We start from the raw sequence: 19,195 nt of genomic DNA on the forward strand, positions 1-19,195 counted from the left end.
GGGGAGGGAGGGGTTCCTAGGCGGTGATGGAGTGAGTTATGGCAGCTTGACCCCTTGATATTCAGAACAGCCCTCCTCCTCCTACAGGTCATGACGTGCACCATCATCCTCCATTTCACTTATTTAACATATTCAGAAACACAAGCACATGCATGCAATCCCACTGTATGCCCTGAGCTGAAGCAGGTTGGAGGTTAATCATGTGACGCTCTTGGAGGATGTGGGATGGGCCAGACACAACTGTTTGTACAGGTTTCATTTGTCCCTGTCGCTCTATCTGCCTTTATTTCTCTCTTTGGAAGAGCTTTGCGAGGAGAGATCACGGCTTTGAGGATGCTGCAGGGGAAGATCCCAACGAGATGATTAGGGCCATTTTGTACTCTCACACCCATGAACAGATGCACTCCGCATTATCAGCTGTCACACTCTCACATTTTCTCATCCCTGCACTTGTAGATACTCGTAAGAGCTCGTGCACATAAACAGAGGCTCTTTTTCTTAATCCTTGTTCAAACTGTGCTGTATATACGCACAATACACACCTTACACACACACACACACACACACACACACACACACACACACCTACACACACACACACACACACACACACACACACACACACACACACACACACAGTCATCTCTCAGCGTTACCATGGCAGTTGCAAAAATACAGTAGAAATCCAGCTGATCCTTAACAAAATGGTTATATAACTATTGCGGTGCAAAATCTTGTATCTTATCTAAGCCTGCCTCTGTTTCCTTTCAGCATGGCTTTGCTGCTGTTCAACAGCTCTTCACATTATCTGTCCCTCCCACAAGGCTGAACACATGAAGGACATTTGTATTTGCTGATTAGCAATTGTTTGATTAGTTTGAATCCTGCTGCTGCTGCCTTTGTCATCAACATGATCCTCATACTACAAAAACAAAGAATTAAAAAGTCAGAGCTCTTCACTTTCAAATGAATATAAATCAAAAAATCGCCATGCTGCAGAAATAATGTTACACTTAATTAAAGGCAGCACACTTAAGAAGCACACCCACATGGCACCCAAATCCCCCCCCCCCTATCCTTCTGACTAAAGGGGGGAAAAAAGTAAGGTAAATTTGAACCTCACCTCCCGGAGTTCCTTTGCCACATCCTTGAGCTCAATGAGGATACCTTCCAGCTGGTTAATCACCATCTTCATGTGGCTGCGGATGCGTTCTCTCGGGCTGGGGGTCTCAGAGGTGTCCCGGGCCGGAGCTCTGCTGAGGGACATCCTTTACAGGGTGACGTGGGGCCAGTGGCCAACAGGCTGAGGGCGTGGGGGAGCCGAGTCGGGGTCCATGTCTTTGGCTACAAGGAGCCTCAGTGCTACTGATCCGAACAGGGGCCCCGGCCACACAGGGAGACCTCAACATCTTAAAAGCACCTGGGCAGCCAAAACGCCTTGCCTGGCCCGCACACTCGGCACAGGGTCACACTCTGACATCCATGCCCTCTGGTAGACACTTCCAAAAACAACAAGAAAATCAACATGGGAAGTGTCAAATGCTGTAAATCCATTGAGAAAGAAGAGGCAAAATACATGGACTAAAGCTGGTATGAAACTCTTACATAACCATGTTGAGCCAACTCATCTCATGTGTCAGTGTGTACGTTTGAAATTGTTCCCCAGGAGATGCTATTTAAAACGCCTGTCTATAGAGACTTTTTACATGTGAAACACAATAACATAATGGCAGACTAATATACAAAAGTGAAAGCAGAAAATCGGTTCATATTAACCCCTTTATAGACAAAGCTATAGAAAAATAGAACTCCCAGAAGTTGCTCAATTTTCAAAACGGTCGTGTTCTACATTATTGGCCAACTGGGACAAGATTTTCCTTCTAAATATAGTGTCTCAGTGAGGTCGACTGTCTTTCCAGATAAAAAGGACGGATCCTGTTTGGAAAAAGGGGGATATTCCTCTGTTCAGTGTGGTGTTCCCTCCTCCAGGAAAAATAAAACGACTGTCAGTGGGAACTTGCATCAAAATAAACTTTGCTTGACATCCATTTTCTTTGCAAATGATGACTTACTCATGCTGTCCTTCACTTGTCGTCCATGAAAGGCAAAGAAAGGTAGGCGTGGGTCCTTTCACAGAGTGTCCAATCTCCCCCGGAGCAGGGCTTATTCCAGGTGGCTCGGGATTAGAATGAATTGATTTCCAAGCCAGCAGACTGTGACTTGTGATGAGAATTTTGTGGAGGGATAACAAAAATTCATGGTGTCGATGAGAGACAGTTACAAGGAAGGCTGGAAGAAAAATGAGAAGCTTCCACTGGAATTTGGGAGGCAGCCTGTCTTCATGCAACGGTGTTATCCAAGTTCTCTCAGAAAAAAAAACACTGACCCACAGCAGTCCACAGGGGTGTGCCCAAAAACCAAGAGAGCAGAAAGAGAAAAGGATTCTCTCCTCTCCTTCAGTTGTTGCTAAGGGAACCCGGTCTGCCTCCTTGTGCTGTGATTGGATAATTATTTTACTTCTTATCTGTGTAGTGTTTGGTTTTCTCTGTGGACTCTTTTCAGAGAGGCACAGAGCTCCGTGCCATCCAGCAGGACCTGATAAATACTATGAAAGCTTCCCAGAGGAACCCCAGAGAACATGCAGGGGGGAGAGCTTCTCGCCAAATCCAAGGCGATGCCTCTGCCACGGGATGCGTCGGCCAATCACACATGGCACCTGGACAGAGGGAGAAAGAAAGCAATCACTTATTCTCCAGTCTCTCTTCCTGCCATCAATCATTTACCTTTCTGTTCCCTTGGATCAAAAGCATCTAAAAAAACAAAAAGAAACACAAATGAAGTGAAGGACTTAAATGAAAATAAAAAAATAAATGAAAAAAGATGAACAGCGTTGACAATTTTTTAGCTGTTATAGAAATTGAATTTTTTTTTTCCTCAGAGAACTTGCCTCACCTTCACACCTGCACACACACACGCACACACACCTACTCACCTTTCCTTGTGCATCACTTTGCTGTTGCTATGCCCAGAGCTCACTGTCCACGCACAGCAGGATCATTCAAGCAACACACAACCTGCTGATTCTTTATCAGAACCTCTGTCGCACGCACTAACATCTTCTCCACTCGCCACCTTGCTCTACTCTCTTCCTCTCTCTGTCTCTCTTACACACACACACACACACACACTCCCTTTCACTCTGTCACTATCTCCCTGTCATCCTCACACTCTTTCTCTCTCTCGCTTTCTCTCTCTCTCTCTCTCTCACTCACACACACACACACACACACACACACAGTCCTCTCCCTCCCCTACTTACTGTCTTGACAGAGAGAGAAGCTTCTATCAGTAGCGTTATTTCACTCTGAGGCTGTGGCTCATCAGAGGAGGAGTACAAGTGGAGGATGAAGCCGTGGAGGAGGAGGAAGAGGAGGAGGAGGAGGAGGAGGCAGGAGGCATGAGATGGGAACGATGAATGGCCCTGATAGCACTCTGAGAGTGGAGAGAGGAGGCTGAGGATGACTAACAGCCACGAGAGCTCCTGCTTCGGATTGTGATGCCGCCGCGGCCGCTGCTACCATCACTCAGATAACTGTTCTGCAGAAAACATGCCACCCGTCATCCACGTCAGCTTTCGCCCACTTCGGGAGGTAGCCGCCAGAACTGGCTGGGCTGCTGCTGCTGCTGCTGTAAAAAGAAAAAGGAGCTATGTGATTCCTATGACAGCCTCTCCCTCTCAGTCTCTCTGCCTGTTTATGGTCTCTCTCCCTCACCTCTTTCTGTCACTCTGACTCTCTCCCTTTCTCCTTCCCCATCTCTCTGCCCCTGCGCCCTCTCTGTGTCCTCGCTGACTGTCGGATGAAGGGAAGCTGATGCCAGAGTTTATCGTGAGGGCTCAGGCTCCTGCCAGCACCACTCCGCTGCTCTGCTCGGCTCTGTGGAGGCGGGGCTTGGTGCTTTAAAGGCACAGCGTGTCTCACAGTCCCTCCTCTGACTCGCTCCTCTCCTGTCTTCTTCTTCTCCCACTGCTGGCATCTACACTCTCCCCTCACTATCCCCTCTTACTCTGCCTATCTAGCCTTTGTCACAGTGCTATCGAGGGTGTTATCGCTCCCTTAAATCAAGATGAAGTCTTCCTCTGCCTCGAGCCAAGCAGTCTCTAGGGATGGGGTGTCCACAAAAAAAAAAAAAAAAAAAAATTCCTGGCTGTGACATCACTAACAGACAAAAGAAGGTTGGTGTTTGATGACCTCATCTGACAGAGAGACAGAAATAGGGAGGGCCAGCGTGACTTTTTCTCATCCCTGCTGTCTTCATCAGCATTTGTTTAAGGACAACAGCCCTGCAAAACCCCACCACAGTCAATTGTCCTATCATGAAATTTGTTTTAGTTTAGCCAAACAATATGATATAACAGTAAAGCAATTTATGTACAGCACAATGACAACTTATTGAGCAATGCACCAGAGTGTCCAGAGGGGTTTGGAAGATTCCTGTACTCGGCAGCCATAGGCTCTGTGCATTCCGTAGCATAATTGTAAAGTGGATTCGGGTTAGGTGGATCGTCCTTGCAGATGAACGTTCTGGAGTCCCCTGTGTGTTTTTCCCAACTAGGATCACCAACTTTATCCTCGTGTTTTAAAGCTAATTGAGGGGACAATTTTGCTTTGACTAATGGGAGATTGAGTCATTAAACAAATAAAATTAAAAAAAGGCTTCACATTCTATGTTGGCCTTTTCCTAAGTACACGTGCATTGTGTCAGCTTAGAACTTCATCACGTTTTGGAAATGTGTTCAAATACTGAAGCACATAATGGTTCAATGTGGAGTATGAGGACTGCAGAGGGATCTTAGGTGTCTCCTTGTATTCACACATGGCTGCTGCATCTCTGAGCAGAAAGATGCTTCTCACAAACTGCTTCCTGAAACAAGTGTCCTTGAGCATGTTTCCTTTGTACCTGCACGTCTTAGTCTCTCTGCACATATGGGAGACTCCCTTCTTAGAACAAAAGCAACAGTTTGACTTACTTTTTTCCAGGCTTCCTTTTTCTTTTCTTTTTTGTCATTGTTTCCTTTGCATAAATACTTTTCCCCTGGATATTGTAAGGATGTATTTACTCAAGCTCTCCCTATATAAGAACAAATTCGTCATATACTAAATGACCTCTCTGTAGAAAGGCCCAGGTGCACAGCATAGATAGCTCTATGTCAATGATGCCTTCATTGGAAGGGAATTGGATTATTTCCCCTTGTTAAATATATTTTTAATACTAAGGTCATTCTGACTGGTGAGTTTTACAAGGAATCTGGAGTGGGTCCAGCAAAATATTGGTTCTGCTTAATATTTCTGCCTTAGATTTATTGTGCCATGTGGTTTATGGCAACGTTATGTCGACAATATATATTTTTTTCTAGCCAGGCACAGACTCACAAACAAGCACAAAGGTGCATAAACAACAAAACATAGAGGCACAATGAAACACACAGAAATACACTCACATAAACCTGGCTGAGCTTTCCTATCCAGTCCAGAGGAAACAATATTGGTGATTCGGTAAAGCCCAGGAGAGGCTTTACAAGGCTTGCATTGTTTACCTCCCAATAAGCTATCATACTCCTACTTATTTGATACAGCAGGGATCAACAGTCCTTTTTATTAGTGTTCTTTTTTGGCTACCTTCCTGTCTGTGTCTGGTTGCACATCCACTGATAGAAAAAATGTGCACAGGATTTATTTTTTATTATGAAGTGAAGGGAGATGAATAACTGAGATCAATACTGATATTCTATATCGTCACTATGTCCACATCCAGACAGCATTCACATGTATGGTCAGGCAAACGGCGAAGACGAACACAAGGGAGTTTTCATTTACTTGTGGGCAACTTGAGTCACTTAAGTGTATGGTGGACAAACCCTTGTGGAAAACACAAAGTAAATTAATTATGTCTCCCACAAGAGACAAATACGATAAAATGGCAGCAGGTGTAAAAATAGAGTAAGAACATGTAAATGGCAAATAACATTTCATTGTGAAATATCTATGCAGTACTATTCCTTCTATCCCAACAGTACACCCGTCCTCCAGCAATACATCACTCTTCCCTCTTCACTAATTAGCTCTCATTCAGTCCTCAATACTCCTGATTTCCTCCATCGCTCAAAAAGCTGCAAACACAGACTTCTTTCTGTCTGTGGAGGAAATGATGCTACTGTGTGCTTTAAACAAAACCCTTTCTATAAGTTGGCTCCCAATAATCCGCCATCCATTCTGAAACTTAAAGGTAGAGTTGAAATACACTATGTCTGAAACACACATTAACCATATGCTTAGTGGTGAGTATGTGTTAAGCTGTCTTTTAAGTAAGGGACAATGTACACTGAGCATGTTGTCATAACAGAAGAAAGAGCTAACTTAGTTGTTATTATTCATATAAAACTGCCCGCTGATGGTTTGAGATGAGGTGAGCCCCTGATTCAGTTTTTCCATCATATCGATACAGAAGTCTAATGACATTTTCCGTTACGTGGTACTTCATGTGCCATCTTCAGTTTTGTAGATAAATCTGTCATAGCATTAAGTTTGAACATCTTTGACCACTGTTCACCACTGATTTGTCTCTTTTTTTTTCTCCCAAAGTAAACAGACTAATACAAAAATGTTTACCAGGGCTAACATCTGTGATTAGGGCCACATCTCTAGCAACCACATAAGGTTCAAAGGTTCAACACCTGCTCTGTTATGGCTCTTTACTCTGAACAAAGGGTGGGCCATGGAGAGGTAGCAGAACATTGATATGCATCAGTCAGAATAAAGTATTAAACATGGCTGATTTGATCTCCTGATATGACTGGCATATTCTGACAGATTACAGATACTGAAATTATGGATTTAAATGCAGGTTTTGCAACTAGTAGTCATTTATCAGAGATACAAATTCTTCAAGTGTGTAGTGCTTGTGATTTGTATTTTATTTTCAATCAATCTAGCAATTGATTTGTTTAAATGTTGTAGATGTAATATTATACATCAGGGACTTTTAACACAGCACACAAACACTGTCTTTGTTGCTGGCAGAAGTTTCCCATCATGTTCTTCATCTAAATCTAATCTGCTGATTGCTGGGCCAAGGACCGTCTTACCAGTGATTTTCAGCCAACTTCGTTTGTAATTTTTTTTTCTTCTTTTTTTTTTTGGGGGGGGGGGTGTAATAACATAACTGTTTTCGCATTTTTTTCAGGAGATAAGCTTCTATTTTGGAACGCTCCTTATTAATTAATCTACCTCCATTATGTTCTCCCTCTCCTGGCCATTGTGTGGCACTGTAGTGTAGTTGTGACTTGCTTTTTTTCCCCTCTGCTCTCACTGAGGGCTAAAATGGATGACAGACAGAGAAAAGTTGCATGCTCTTGTAATGTGAATACTGAAATATTGATTGTTACATGACACTTGTAGTGTGAGAAGAAATCACAGGATTATGTGGTGCAGAATCAAAGGAGGATTATTTGCAGTTTTTGAATGCACATTCACCACATACTCATGAATAAATTACAAGATTCTTGGCAGAGAGTTCATTTCTGGCATCATTTATTTAAAAGTATGTATAGTCAAATGATTCCCACTGATCAAAAATGCACTCTCACTAAGAGGATTAAGTATTTTTCCATATAATCTCTGCCATCATAAATCCGCAGTTGAATTTTTGGCTTTATGACAACTGAGACTGAATGATGATTTATGGACCAAAGGAATCAGTAGGCACATCTGGCATCTACAATATGCATGACCAAACACAGACATCAGGCACTGTTTATGATTTCTAGTTATGTCCTTGATTTTCCACAGACAAACGCTAAGGGACAGAGATCTCAGAGGCCCAGCCTGTCTTACAACAACACCATCCTCTTCACTTGCCTGTCTACTGACCTTTTGATATTTCAGTCTGCATCCAGCTTTTGTGTGTGTGTGTGTGTGTGTGTGTGTGTGTGTGTGTGTGTGTGTGTGTGTGTGTGTGTGTGTGTGTGTGTGTGTGTGTGTGTGTGTGTGTGTGTGTGTGTGTGTGTGTGTGTGTGTGTGTGTGTGTGTGTGTGTGTGTGTGTGTGTGTGTGTGTGTGTGTGTTTTATTTAAGCAGTCACGCAGCATGCAGAGGCTGTCTCAGACCATAGCACCCTGTGATGGATCAGTGCTCTTACACAATGAAATGAAACTTAAGTGTTGGATTGATTTCTCATTTACTTTCCTCACCAGTGGTAGAAATAAAGTCGGTGCCTAAAGCCACACTGGGGGGTCCTGGTCTGAGAGAGGCTGTGGTCTCATTGTGAAGGCTAGTCCTGTGTCATAGTCAATAAGTGTCTGAACAACACATTTCTTAACTGTTGTCATTCTCCTCATTCGATATCGATATGAATTTCTTTGATGTGGAGCATAGGCATCTAATATGTGATTATATCCAGCTTCTTTTTTATTCGTTTTAAAAGTAAATCAAAACACAGTCGAGTTGAATTGTGGCCCACAACATTAATGTCTGAGCACATTTATCCTCATCATAGATTTAAAGAAACTACAAACATGCCAGTGAGGAAAAAATCTATACTCTGTTCACTGAGGCACTTCTTACACCTGGTATTAACAAGGGTTTATTCAGTCACAAGTGGACATCTCCTCGTACATCCGTCTCTTCTTGAACTAGAATGCATCTCGTATTTCCCCACGAGTGAGCACTTTCAAATCACATCCCTGAGTTCGATGAGCAAAAAAATAAGTATGTGAAACATAACCACTCGATAGTAGGACAATTAGCCTTCATGGTCAGATTTACATTTTGACACTTTTGTCCATACAGTTATATCCATTCTCTCAAGCCTGTTCTACCTTTCTATACTCTCAAGATCACTCTCACTCGGTTGTCTACTCAAGCACTTCATCTCTCTCTCACACTTTTTTCTCCAATATGTATTTCATAACACAATATGAGACATATCTGAGCTATGCAGTAACTCTCTTTATTTTGTCAATTATTTTATTTTAATTTATTTGCCCAAGACAACAGTGAAATTGCAGACAAAGCATTACCAGCAACAGTTATATACATCTTTAGAGCCTCTTTCAACCACACCATACTGGCATTCACAGTCCCCCCCCCCCCTTACTAAAATAAATACATAAAACAAAATAATGAAAAGAAAAAAAACCTCTGCTTTTGTAAAGAAAATATGTGGTTCGATTGAAAAACTACATTTTGCAACATTCTCCTTTAATGTTGCATGACTCAAAGCAGCTAAGCAAACACCTTAACAAGATCCTTTTCATTGTTTTAATTTCAGTCCAGTCCATAAAACAAGTGCCAAAAAAATGACCCAGACTAAATGTAGATTACAGATTAACTAGGATGATGCTTACTGCAGCTGCTTTACACCTTTAAGAAAGTGAAGAAAGAAGTTCTCAGCACCCATTAACACCGTCAACACAAACACGGTGAGACAGTCAGTTTACTGTGACATCAACACCGCACGACGAGGTCAAGTGCTGTCACGGCTCAGCCCTTCTCATTGTGGAGCAGTGCAGTTATCTCCTGCTGGAAGGATGCATTACAAAATGAGCCCAGCATGTAAGCCATGCTGTGGCTTCCATTATATATGCTTCCACTGCCCCAAGGATACAACGCCATATGCAGTTTGAATCCAGAACGAGTCCACATTCTTCCATCAATAACTGCCACTAGGTGATGTATCACTCATTCATCTATTTAATGTTGTACCTGTAATCTATGCTGCTGTTACAATTACTCAAGCACATTTCCCCCTTTCATGACATTTGTGTGTGTTTGGTGGTTCCATCTGGCTTCTGTTGTAACTTGTTACTAAAACATAAAATGAGTCAAAAGCAGCTTCTTACACTGCATAGCCAGATTTTTCTTTTTCAAATTTACCCTCCAACGCCTACAATAAATCTTTGATTAGCTTTAACAAATAAGGAGGAACCCTTACAACATGCTGTATAGGGTAGGGTAGAAGTTTAAATGATGAGCTTCTAAGAAGCAGCTGAAAATGCCTTTATCTTGCACCACAGAAGCAGGAAGAAAAAAAGCATTTCATCAGATGTACACCTTGTCAAAGCAAAATCAGGCCTTTGATCAGGAAGATAAAGGAGATATAGCAAAAAAATTCAAAGCAGCAAGTCGTACAAAAATCTTCAATACAAGGTTACACAACCTACATGTGTATAAATTATTCAGCAATTGATTTAAACATTGCATTGTGCAGGCTTTACACCCAATTCTTCTGCATGGAATTTAGTAGAATTTAACTTATTTGGTATTATGAGGTTCTGTACGGTCAGTATCCACATGATGACACAATCAAAGCTTACAAACGCACACACACACACATTCTTCATTCACATACATCCAGACTTTCTGTGTGTCGCTGATATACGGTAGGTGCTACTGTCGTCCCCACTTCTGAACAAAGACTTTACTGTAACAAATTCTGTGTTAACATTTTTGGTGACAATTTTTCATCTCTCGCACTGGCACAGCACTTAAAACTGCATGAGAGAATGTCACTCAAAAACAGTCTAAATATTGAAGTAAACTGAGGAGAGTTTTACAAATCCTCTCAAATTGTGCTTAGGAAAGGACATAAGGGGTCAAATCCACAGAAAGATTATAAAATGAAAAAAATGATAATCCATAATAACATTTAATCCCACAGTGTTTTTGTGGTGTTTGGTCCCATTACCATGCATCAGTGCTTTTAACAGTCAGCCCAGTTTTATCTGTATCTTATCTGTTCTTTCCTCACTTCCCCTGCATGCTCACTTTGCTCAGGGCGCCCTCTCTGTCTCCTTGTGAAATGCTAAGCAGTCGTCCCCCTTTAACCCTGCCCTTCTCTCAGAAACTAGAGTATCTTTGGTGTGCTGCTTGCCAAGAGCTATAAACAAGTGAAATAGAATTGCAGAGGGGTTAGCTGAGATAGCCGGCCGTGCAACTCCCATCACCGCTAGCTCCCAGGCCTTGTGCTAACAAGCCCGACAGCTTCATTGCAAAGTCATATCCAGCAATGTGGGTCATCTTGACTCCTGCTACTTCTTTCGTGTTGCCTCACCTTTTCCCTACATGTTTTTTTTTTTTTTTTTTTTTGCACACTAGTTGTCTGTCTGACAAGCACAGTTGGATACAATTCATTCTCCTCACTGTATAAAACGAGAGAGAGGGAGAGAGAGAGAGAGAGGGAGAGAGAGAGAGAGGAGATTTTTGAGAGAAAAAATACAGAAAAGAAACCTATGGAGAATTACTGCCATTTCTCTTGTGTCAAAACTGTTTGATTTGTCGTGAAACATACTGAATCCTCTGTGTCTTGGGATGTGAAGTAACCTCAAGAGCTACAACGCACAGCTGTTGTGACAAACCTGTGATTTCCATGATGACAGCAGAAAGTGTTGGGTGGGAGGAGGGAGTCTCTCCCTCCTTTTAGATGGCCTGGACAATGTTTAATTTGAATTAATTGTACATAATTCCAGCATAGATTTTGCCCCAGCTTCCTATTCTACAGGAAATGCAATAATTCATCTTTAATCCTTGCATTGTTAAGAGTCAAATGGGAATTTCTGTACATTAAATGTACGCCTGCTTTACTCATTACACATGACTTTGCTGTGAAACAGATAAACCCTTGAGACTGTTTTCTTAATCAGCATCGACAAAGTCCTCACACAACATCAGAACCAACCTTCAGGTGCCAGCTAATGATGCCTTTTTTAATTCCTCAAGAGGAGTCATTAGTTGATTCAGATATTTATGGCGTTTGAGGAGGAAGATGCATTCAGGCAGAAGAGGGGAGGATCGCTCAGATAAATGTGCCAGTGAAAATATGAATATGAAAACGTACTGTGATCCAGGGGCTGAATTATTCAGCTCGACCCTGATGCCTACTGCCACTCGTGTTTCATAGCCGAAGGCAACCCAAGTAACTCTCAACACCACAGTCTGGAATCTACCAGAACACAGCATAGGAAGGCTGCTTTCTTTTTGCTGTAGTTAGCATTGTAGAGTAACTGTCAGGTCTGTTGTAAGGAACTGCAAATGATGTAAACGTAGAGACCAGTTTTCGAAGTTCAACTTTGTCATTAAAGTTTAGAGTTAAACAAGTGAAGTGAAAGAAAATACACATGCTGCAAACATCAAGACACAACAGATACACAAAGGAAAAAAACCCCGAACACAGACATACAGAAAATCTACAGCTGAAGTACAACACAGAGGTACTTCAGCTGCACTGACCCAGAGGCTGAAACTGTACAGACAAAACATAGACATCTTAAACACACACACATTTGTTTCAGAAGCATATCTTTTGTCTGTGAAGAAAGTTGTATAACCCTAATATGGACAAAACTTGGGCTGTTGCGTACAATGTAGATAAAAGTAGATGCTTCACAAAACCTTAAAACCCAATATTTATTTGCACAAGTGCACAATCATGGGGGGGGCATAACTGTTAACATCGAGTAATAATGTCTTGGGCAAGTTTATGGCCATTTGGAATTTGATGCGAGAAAAAAGTTGGGACAGTGGCAGCTAAAGACTTTAAAAAAACAGTTGTGGACAGCAAAAAAACCCAAAACTAAACCTATCCCTAAAACTCCCAATTTAACATCTCAAAGGTAATGGGTAATTAACTGACAACCGGTAAGTAACATGATTGGCTTTAAGCAGAATATCCCAGAGAGGCTGATTCTTTCTTTACTCAAGATGGGAGGGTTTAAGAAGTGGAAATTAAAATTTTCTTACAAAGAATTTGGAAAATGCATCATTCACAGTACATAATATCATCTCAAAGGTTCAGAGGATTGCACAATACATTGCAAAAAAAAGACAGGAGTCTATGGTGGACAATGGACATCAATGTATTAACTCAGGAACACATTGAAAATCTGTCCTGAGTCTGATGATCCGAACATGAAATCATGTTTGCCATGTCCTCCGAGCTAAAGAGGAAAGAGACCATCAGGCTTGTTTCCAGTGCACAGTTCAAAGCCAGTGATGGTGTGGTGGTATAGTAATGCACATGGCATGGCTAACCCTGCATATTTGAAAAGGCTCCATTAATGCTGAAACATATACACATTTTTCAGCAACGTGTGTCGCAAAATACACTATCTTTTTCAGGGGACGGCTTGCTTTTTTTTTTGCAAGACAATGCCAGACGACATTCTGTATGCATTTCCACAGCATGGCTCTGTAGTTAATGGGGTTCAGGTGATGAACCAAGTCGGCCTGCCTGCAGTCTTACTTGTCACTCATTACAGATGTTTGGAGCATTACAAAGCGTAAAATAAGACAAAGGAGACACTGAACAGTTGAGCAGTTCAAATGTTACAATTTAAAAAATGGTTAACTGTGTTTCCAAAGTACAGCCTCACTGAGGCACTGCATGTCAAAAGAATAAGATAAAACACATTAGTGTGTTTAAATAAATGGTGGTGATGAGTAAAAAAATAATTTCATCACATTATTATAGGAGTTAACACATTTTTCCATTTTCCTTTGTACTTTCCCAAATGTGGTAGTCATTGCCCTTAATCCTTAGCTAATCACGTTTACTATTAAGGTTACTGCAGTTGCTGAAATCTCCATGCAGCCCATCTCAGACTTAGCGAGGCCTCGGCCCTCAGATCTTCCTCACTCTCATCAACACATCACATAGACAGAGTGCTGTGGCCCTGTATCCTACCCACCCCTCGTCACAGGCTCATCACAGCCTCTCAACATGTGTCAGGCCAGCCAGCGGCCTCCATCTGTCTCCCCTGGAGCCAGCCAGCCATGTCCATTCCAAAGAGCCACACAGGCAGAGAAAAAGTAATTCCCAAGACAAAGTGCGTTATGCCATGCAGCCGTTCCCCTTGAAAATGAGAACTCCATTTGGGGAGCATGGGGTAGTTTAGTAGGCAGGCTGCTTGCCTGTGTGTCAGAGAGGCTGGGAAACATGGACCTGGCTACACAGTGGAGAGCTGTGCTGTTGTAGATAGTGAGAGGAGATTTGTCATCCTGTGCCACATGCTGACATGAAGTCGAGCTTCTTTAATATCGAAGAACAAATGCACACAAGCCGAAAAAGTACATACATGCCCAGTCAGATAAACATATATATATACTGTATTTTTCTGCATAAAAACCAGTTTATACACTCTTGAAGTGTATTATCAGTAAAACATACATAAAGGTTCTGTCTATATAAGTTTGCATTTATTGAAATACCCAAAATTATCATGCTTATAGTTTTATTAGCTATAAAATAAGGTCAGTTAAGGTGTAATGAAGCCACTGCCTCTTTTGGGAATGGAACAACCTCAGGTAGAAGAGGAAAAACTGAAACTAAAAAAAAAACACAAAAAACCCTTTCTTAAATACTTAAAACACAACTGCTCACAGCTGGAAGTTTTGGAAAAAAATATCTTTCATGCCATGCACTACCCACCTCCTCTGATTCAATGTCTCTCAGCTTTACATACATCCACAGCTCATACGCAGTCTCTCAGCAGGTAACCAAAGCGTAAAACGACAAAAAGATTAATACCCACTGTGTGTTGTCTTTTGGGATTGGGTTTGTAAAATATTTGTATGCATGGAGCAGACATTTATGCTTCCATCCTCAGTGCTAATGAGAGCGTGAAAAACATGGGCAGTGATATAAGGAGCAAAGGACATGAGAGCATGTGGATGAGAAAAGTCAAGCAAAAAAGAAGTGTCCATGCTAAAGGACGGTGCGGACGGTGAGTGTTTTATTATGAAGAATTATTTAGGGAACACATATTAATGTTTCTTTATTCTAAAAAAAGAAATATGGAGGGCAGTTAATTTGGTCAGCTTCTTAAACTGTCACAAAGAAGCCACTGTAATTAATCATGCAAAACTAAACCAGAATTACAGCTTAGTTTGTAACATGCTACATTTAACCATTTCCAAACTCATGGCAGCACTCATACAAGAGCAATGTATCTCAGCATATAGGGACCATTTCAGTACATTAACAAATCTGTTTTGCTTAAAGGTAGAGCGAGGCACACGTCCATTAATTTATGAATAGCTTTATATCAGTGTTCATTTTATTTTTTTTAAAGTACATTTTTAACCTTGATATTATTTAAAAAAAAAACTATTAACTAAAGCTTTAACTTTCGGTTTCTGTTAACTTCCAAAGTCTGCTCTTTCATGGTAAGATAGACCATGGACAACCTGACACACTGTGTATTCATTTACTTATTTTCTTATGGAGTTTATTGAACAATTAGCCAAAATGCTGTTCTCTGCCTGGGATGTTTTATTGTGAAATGCTGCTTGACCTACATAAACAGAGCGCATATAGATAAAACACAGTGGTGACACAAATAATTTTTTCATTTTTAGATTTTCAGTGTGTCATTTTGAGCTTTCTAAGTTATCCTAACCTCATCACAAATCTATTGAAATATATAGGTCTATTGAGATTTATTTTATTTTTTTAATTCTGGTAAATGTTAATCTTAACCCCAGTTGGTTAGTAACAGAACTAACTGATTAACTGCAATTACTGTACTGGTATGGTAGCAAAAGCTAGTTACCTTGTAATCAAGCAGTTGTCGAGGACTTTCATTTCTTGATTTGAGCTGAAGGTATTTCATAATTAAACATGCTGTGAGGAGTTTTTTTTATCTGGTTATTAATAATACTGAAGCTTATTAAAACAAACAGGACCTTCAGTAAAATAATATTTTTTTGTTTTATTGTTTTCTCATCACCATTGCCATCTGGCAAAAGCCTTTGTTTGTATTTCCATGGAATAGATGAACAGTGAGTAAAAGGTTTGACAGTTAAAAGGCAGCAGGACTGTTTTTTTCAGTGCACAATACTACTACACAAGGGTCACACAAATCCAGATGAGTTCCTCACTTTAAGTTCAGGTGTTTAGAGTAAAATATATCACAACTTCATAAATTATACTTTCAACAAGGTTTATCAAGGTGGACACAAGTCTAGGTGTTTGATAAAGTACAAAAGGAGATATTTTTTGAGGTAACAGAAAAATATTTTTACACAATGACAGTACGGAAAGTATGTCAAACTCTTTACATTGCTCTGCTTGAAATTAATATTTTGCTGTGATTTATTTAAAAAGACTTCTTTTCTTGAATAGTCTCAAGGCAACTGAGATGGGATTGGGGAAAAAGGGTGACATTAGCTCATTCCACTGGCTGTGTGCTTACTCACTCATAAATCATTCTCTGGGCGGAATACAAAATCAAATTACTTATTAAGATGTTTTTTGCAGAGCTCACAAAACACAGCTTCCAATCTGGGTATGGGATTGGAGGTGTTTTTCTATAACAAAGGGTGGAAACACAGCTCTATCTCCTAACACAAAGAACGTATGGCAAGCACTCATACACACTTTTGCACAGCAGAGAATTTCAGCATTAACTAACTTGTCATTCATGTAAAAGATGAATTCTTTTCCTTTGATATTATATGAAACAGGCTTGGGGCTGTACTTAACTTTTTATTGTCTTGTCATCAAGCATCTGGGTTTAATGCAACAAAAAAAGTAAGAAGAAGAAGAAGCAGAATTTGGATGTCATTGTTTGTTCATATATTCCGTCACCTCTTCGTTTTAAATCTGAAATAGCCATCACCTCGTTCTTATTCCCCACACTACCAACCAATCAGAGATGATGACATTTGAACATCAGCACTACAGGGTTATCCAAATCTGGATCATGCAGGGATAGATAAAGCCTGAATGTTAAAGCTTTTACTTTGTTGTCAGTCTACTAAACTTCTATCTAAATCTCTAACAATCACTGCTGCCTTCCCTTTTCTCAGTCCTCTGTGTATTACAGCTTCCTCACTGATGAAGTTGATGATTTTTCTGTGGGGTGAGATTGGGCTTTAATCTCACTGATACACAGGGTGAAACGAGTTTTTCTTCTGTCTAATATTCCCAAGGAGGAACCATTTATTATGGTGCTCTGTGAATTTTACATATGTGTTGCATTAATCACTAACCTCTCTGTCCGAATGTCTTTGCAGTTTTATAATGGTTTCTGAAGCATTACATTTCTTGGTCAGTGTGAGTATCATATATTTGGTTTAAATTTGCCAAACTAGCTGCATTACGCTGTGCCATTGCATCTGCAGGTGTAACAATGGGTTGATCTTTGTTACCTCTGTTTTCTAATCTGTTTATCATAAACAGATTGCCAGCTTCAAACAAATCTACCTATAAGTAAAAATAAAGTCACCCGAACCTGAAACTGAGGTGCTGGCACACATGCACAAACACTACCACAAGCACACTCCTTTCAAGGAGATAAAGTACTGCTGTGTTCTATTATATACTGTACATATAGACTGGTATAGTTTTGAGTCCTAAAACCAGGAAGTGAGTTAGCATTTCAGCGCCATGGATTCCTAACTCTTAACTTCCTGGGGATTTTGAATGGGTTTGTGGTTAGACGCCTGAAATAAGGTCTGTGGTTGACACAAGCTTAAGAGATGTTGACGTTTTGTTAGACGAAATAAACTACGTTAGCTAAGACCCCATTTGTGAATTTAAAAGTTTGTACGCAAATTTTAAACGGTGGTTACTAACGAGTAGCTAACTGAAACTACAGTGGTTGTCGCAGACATTACGGGTCATCACACTGGGAACTCTCACCCTGATCCTCCTTACAGCCTCTAGTCATGTTTTGAAGTGTTCTTGCAAATATTAGGTTAATAAACAACTTATTAAGCTAACGTTTAGCTCGCTTGTCAAATCCGCTGATTAGATCGATGAAGCATAACGGTCATTATATACTGACCGCGGTGTAGTTCGCTAGAGCATAACGTTAGCTTTGTACTTCTCTCGGCTGCAATAACTCTTCAAACTTCATATAAATGATGTCCATCTGTAAAGATTATCCCACTGAACAAAACAGCTACGCATCAGAAATGTGTGTTTGACACAGAGCTTATTTTCTGCAATGATCCAACATCCAATGTAAAAATCCCATAGGTGAATTTTTGTAGGAACCACCAGCGCCATTTTTTCAGGTTGGCCTACAAAAATACGTCATTACTATACCAGTCTATAGTGGCTGAAGTCTATGGTGACATGTTAGAGTATGAAGGCCTCAGCCATGAGGAATATCAATAGCTTGATACGAGACAACCCTGTGATTGTGTTAGTTTTTTGATTTACTTTAATTATTGCACATTAAATATAGGCATTTCTGCCACTTGCTGCAAGTATGGCTGTATAAGTCTGTGCATGTAAAGTATTCAGGTATATTTAAATGCATGTTCCACTACCTCTGCAGCTGCTGGTTTGTCTACCTGCATGTATGTGGGGAATTGTGGACCAGTGGATGTGTACAATACATGTGCAGTATTATTTCTCCCATTATACGACTGGGGGCGTGGCTCCGTATGAAGACTACAGGGGTCCTAACAAGACACAGTCACTCAGTGACAGAGTCTGTCATTCAGCACCAGGACTCCCTCCATCTCCTTGCTGCTCATACATTGCCCTCCTTTCAGCTGTCTCAGTGACCACCAAATGATGAGAAGTGACAGCCAAGGACAGCTTTGTGCTCAGCCACAGCCTTGGAATTGAGTCACCATGCAAAGTAGCAGCATACCCACTAACACACATGCATACACACTGAGACATAAATATCCACAGACAAGCTTGAACACATGCGAGACTGCACATTCAAACACTTTCACAGGCAACCATGTACTGAGATGAATGTGATGTTTTTAATAAAGGATTTGCTGTAGCAGCAAAAACTGCATCAGCATATTCAGTAAAAGTGTCTGTTTGTGTACATATTTCAACAATTACTCATTGTATATTAACCATTAAATACTGATTACATTACACTGTGCTCAACAGAAAGGGTAATTAGTTACAGTTCTCATTAACTTACTCGTGATAGTCAGCACAGCCTGGTCAAAGGTGCTTTTCATTGGCTTCATATCACATAGCAGCTTTTGTCTGCAACACAATTTTTTGCTGAAGTGAGCAGTCAGCATTCATATTAGTTGTATTTTTTTTTCACTGACCCATCAACAGTAAAGGATGTCCCAATGCCTGCACAAAGAACTCTAACGCCATGTTGTTGCTCACATAAGGATCAATGCCAAAAAAAAGTCATTTAAAAGATTAATACC

General features: G+C 40.7%; 1 protein-coding gene across 4 annotated transcripts in view; it reads right to left on the reverse strand.

Annotated features, from left to right (window-relative positions):
• insyn1 (inhibitory synaptic factor 1) overlaps window positions 1-4,157 on the reverse strand; it is a 47,104-nt gene extending 42,947 nt beyond the window's left edge. Inside the window, exons 1-3 of one of the 4 annotated variants that reach the window (XM_079338779.1) lie at window positions 3,774-4,157; window positions 3,320-3,687; window positions 1,124-2,716 (exon numbers count right to left, since the gene is read on the reverse strand). In XM_079338779.1, coding sequence (XP_079194905.1) covers window positions 1,124-1,267 — 144 coding nt within the window. In that variant the 5' untranslated portion in view covers window positions 1,268-2,716; window positions 3,320-3,687; window positions 3,774-4,157. Of the gene's footprint in view, window positions 1-1,123; window positions 2,717-2,992; window positions 3,298-3,319 lie in introns of those variants that run through there. The other 3 variants (XM_079338780.1, XM_079338778.1, XM_079338781.1) reach the window with 3 other exon arrangements.
• Between the last annotated feature and the right edge of the window lie 15,038 nt (window positions 4,158-19,195).

This window comes from Symphodus melops (genome assembly GCF_947650265.1).
Source record: "Symphodus melops genome assembly, chromosome: 3".
NCBI lineage: Eukaryota > Metazoa > Chordata > Actinopteri > Labriformes > Labridae > Symphodus > Symphodus melops.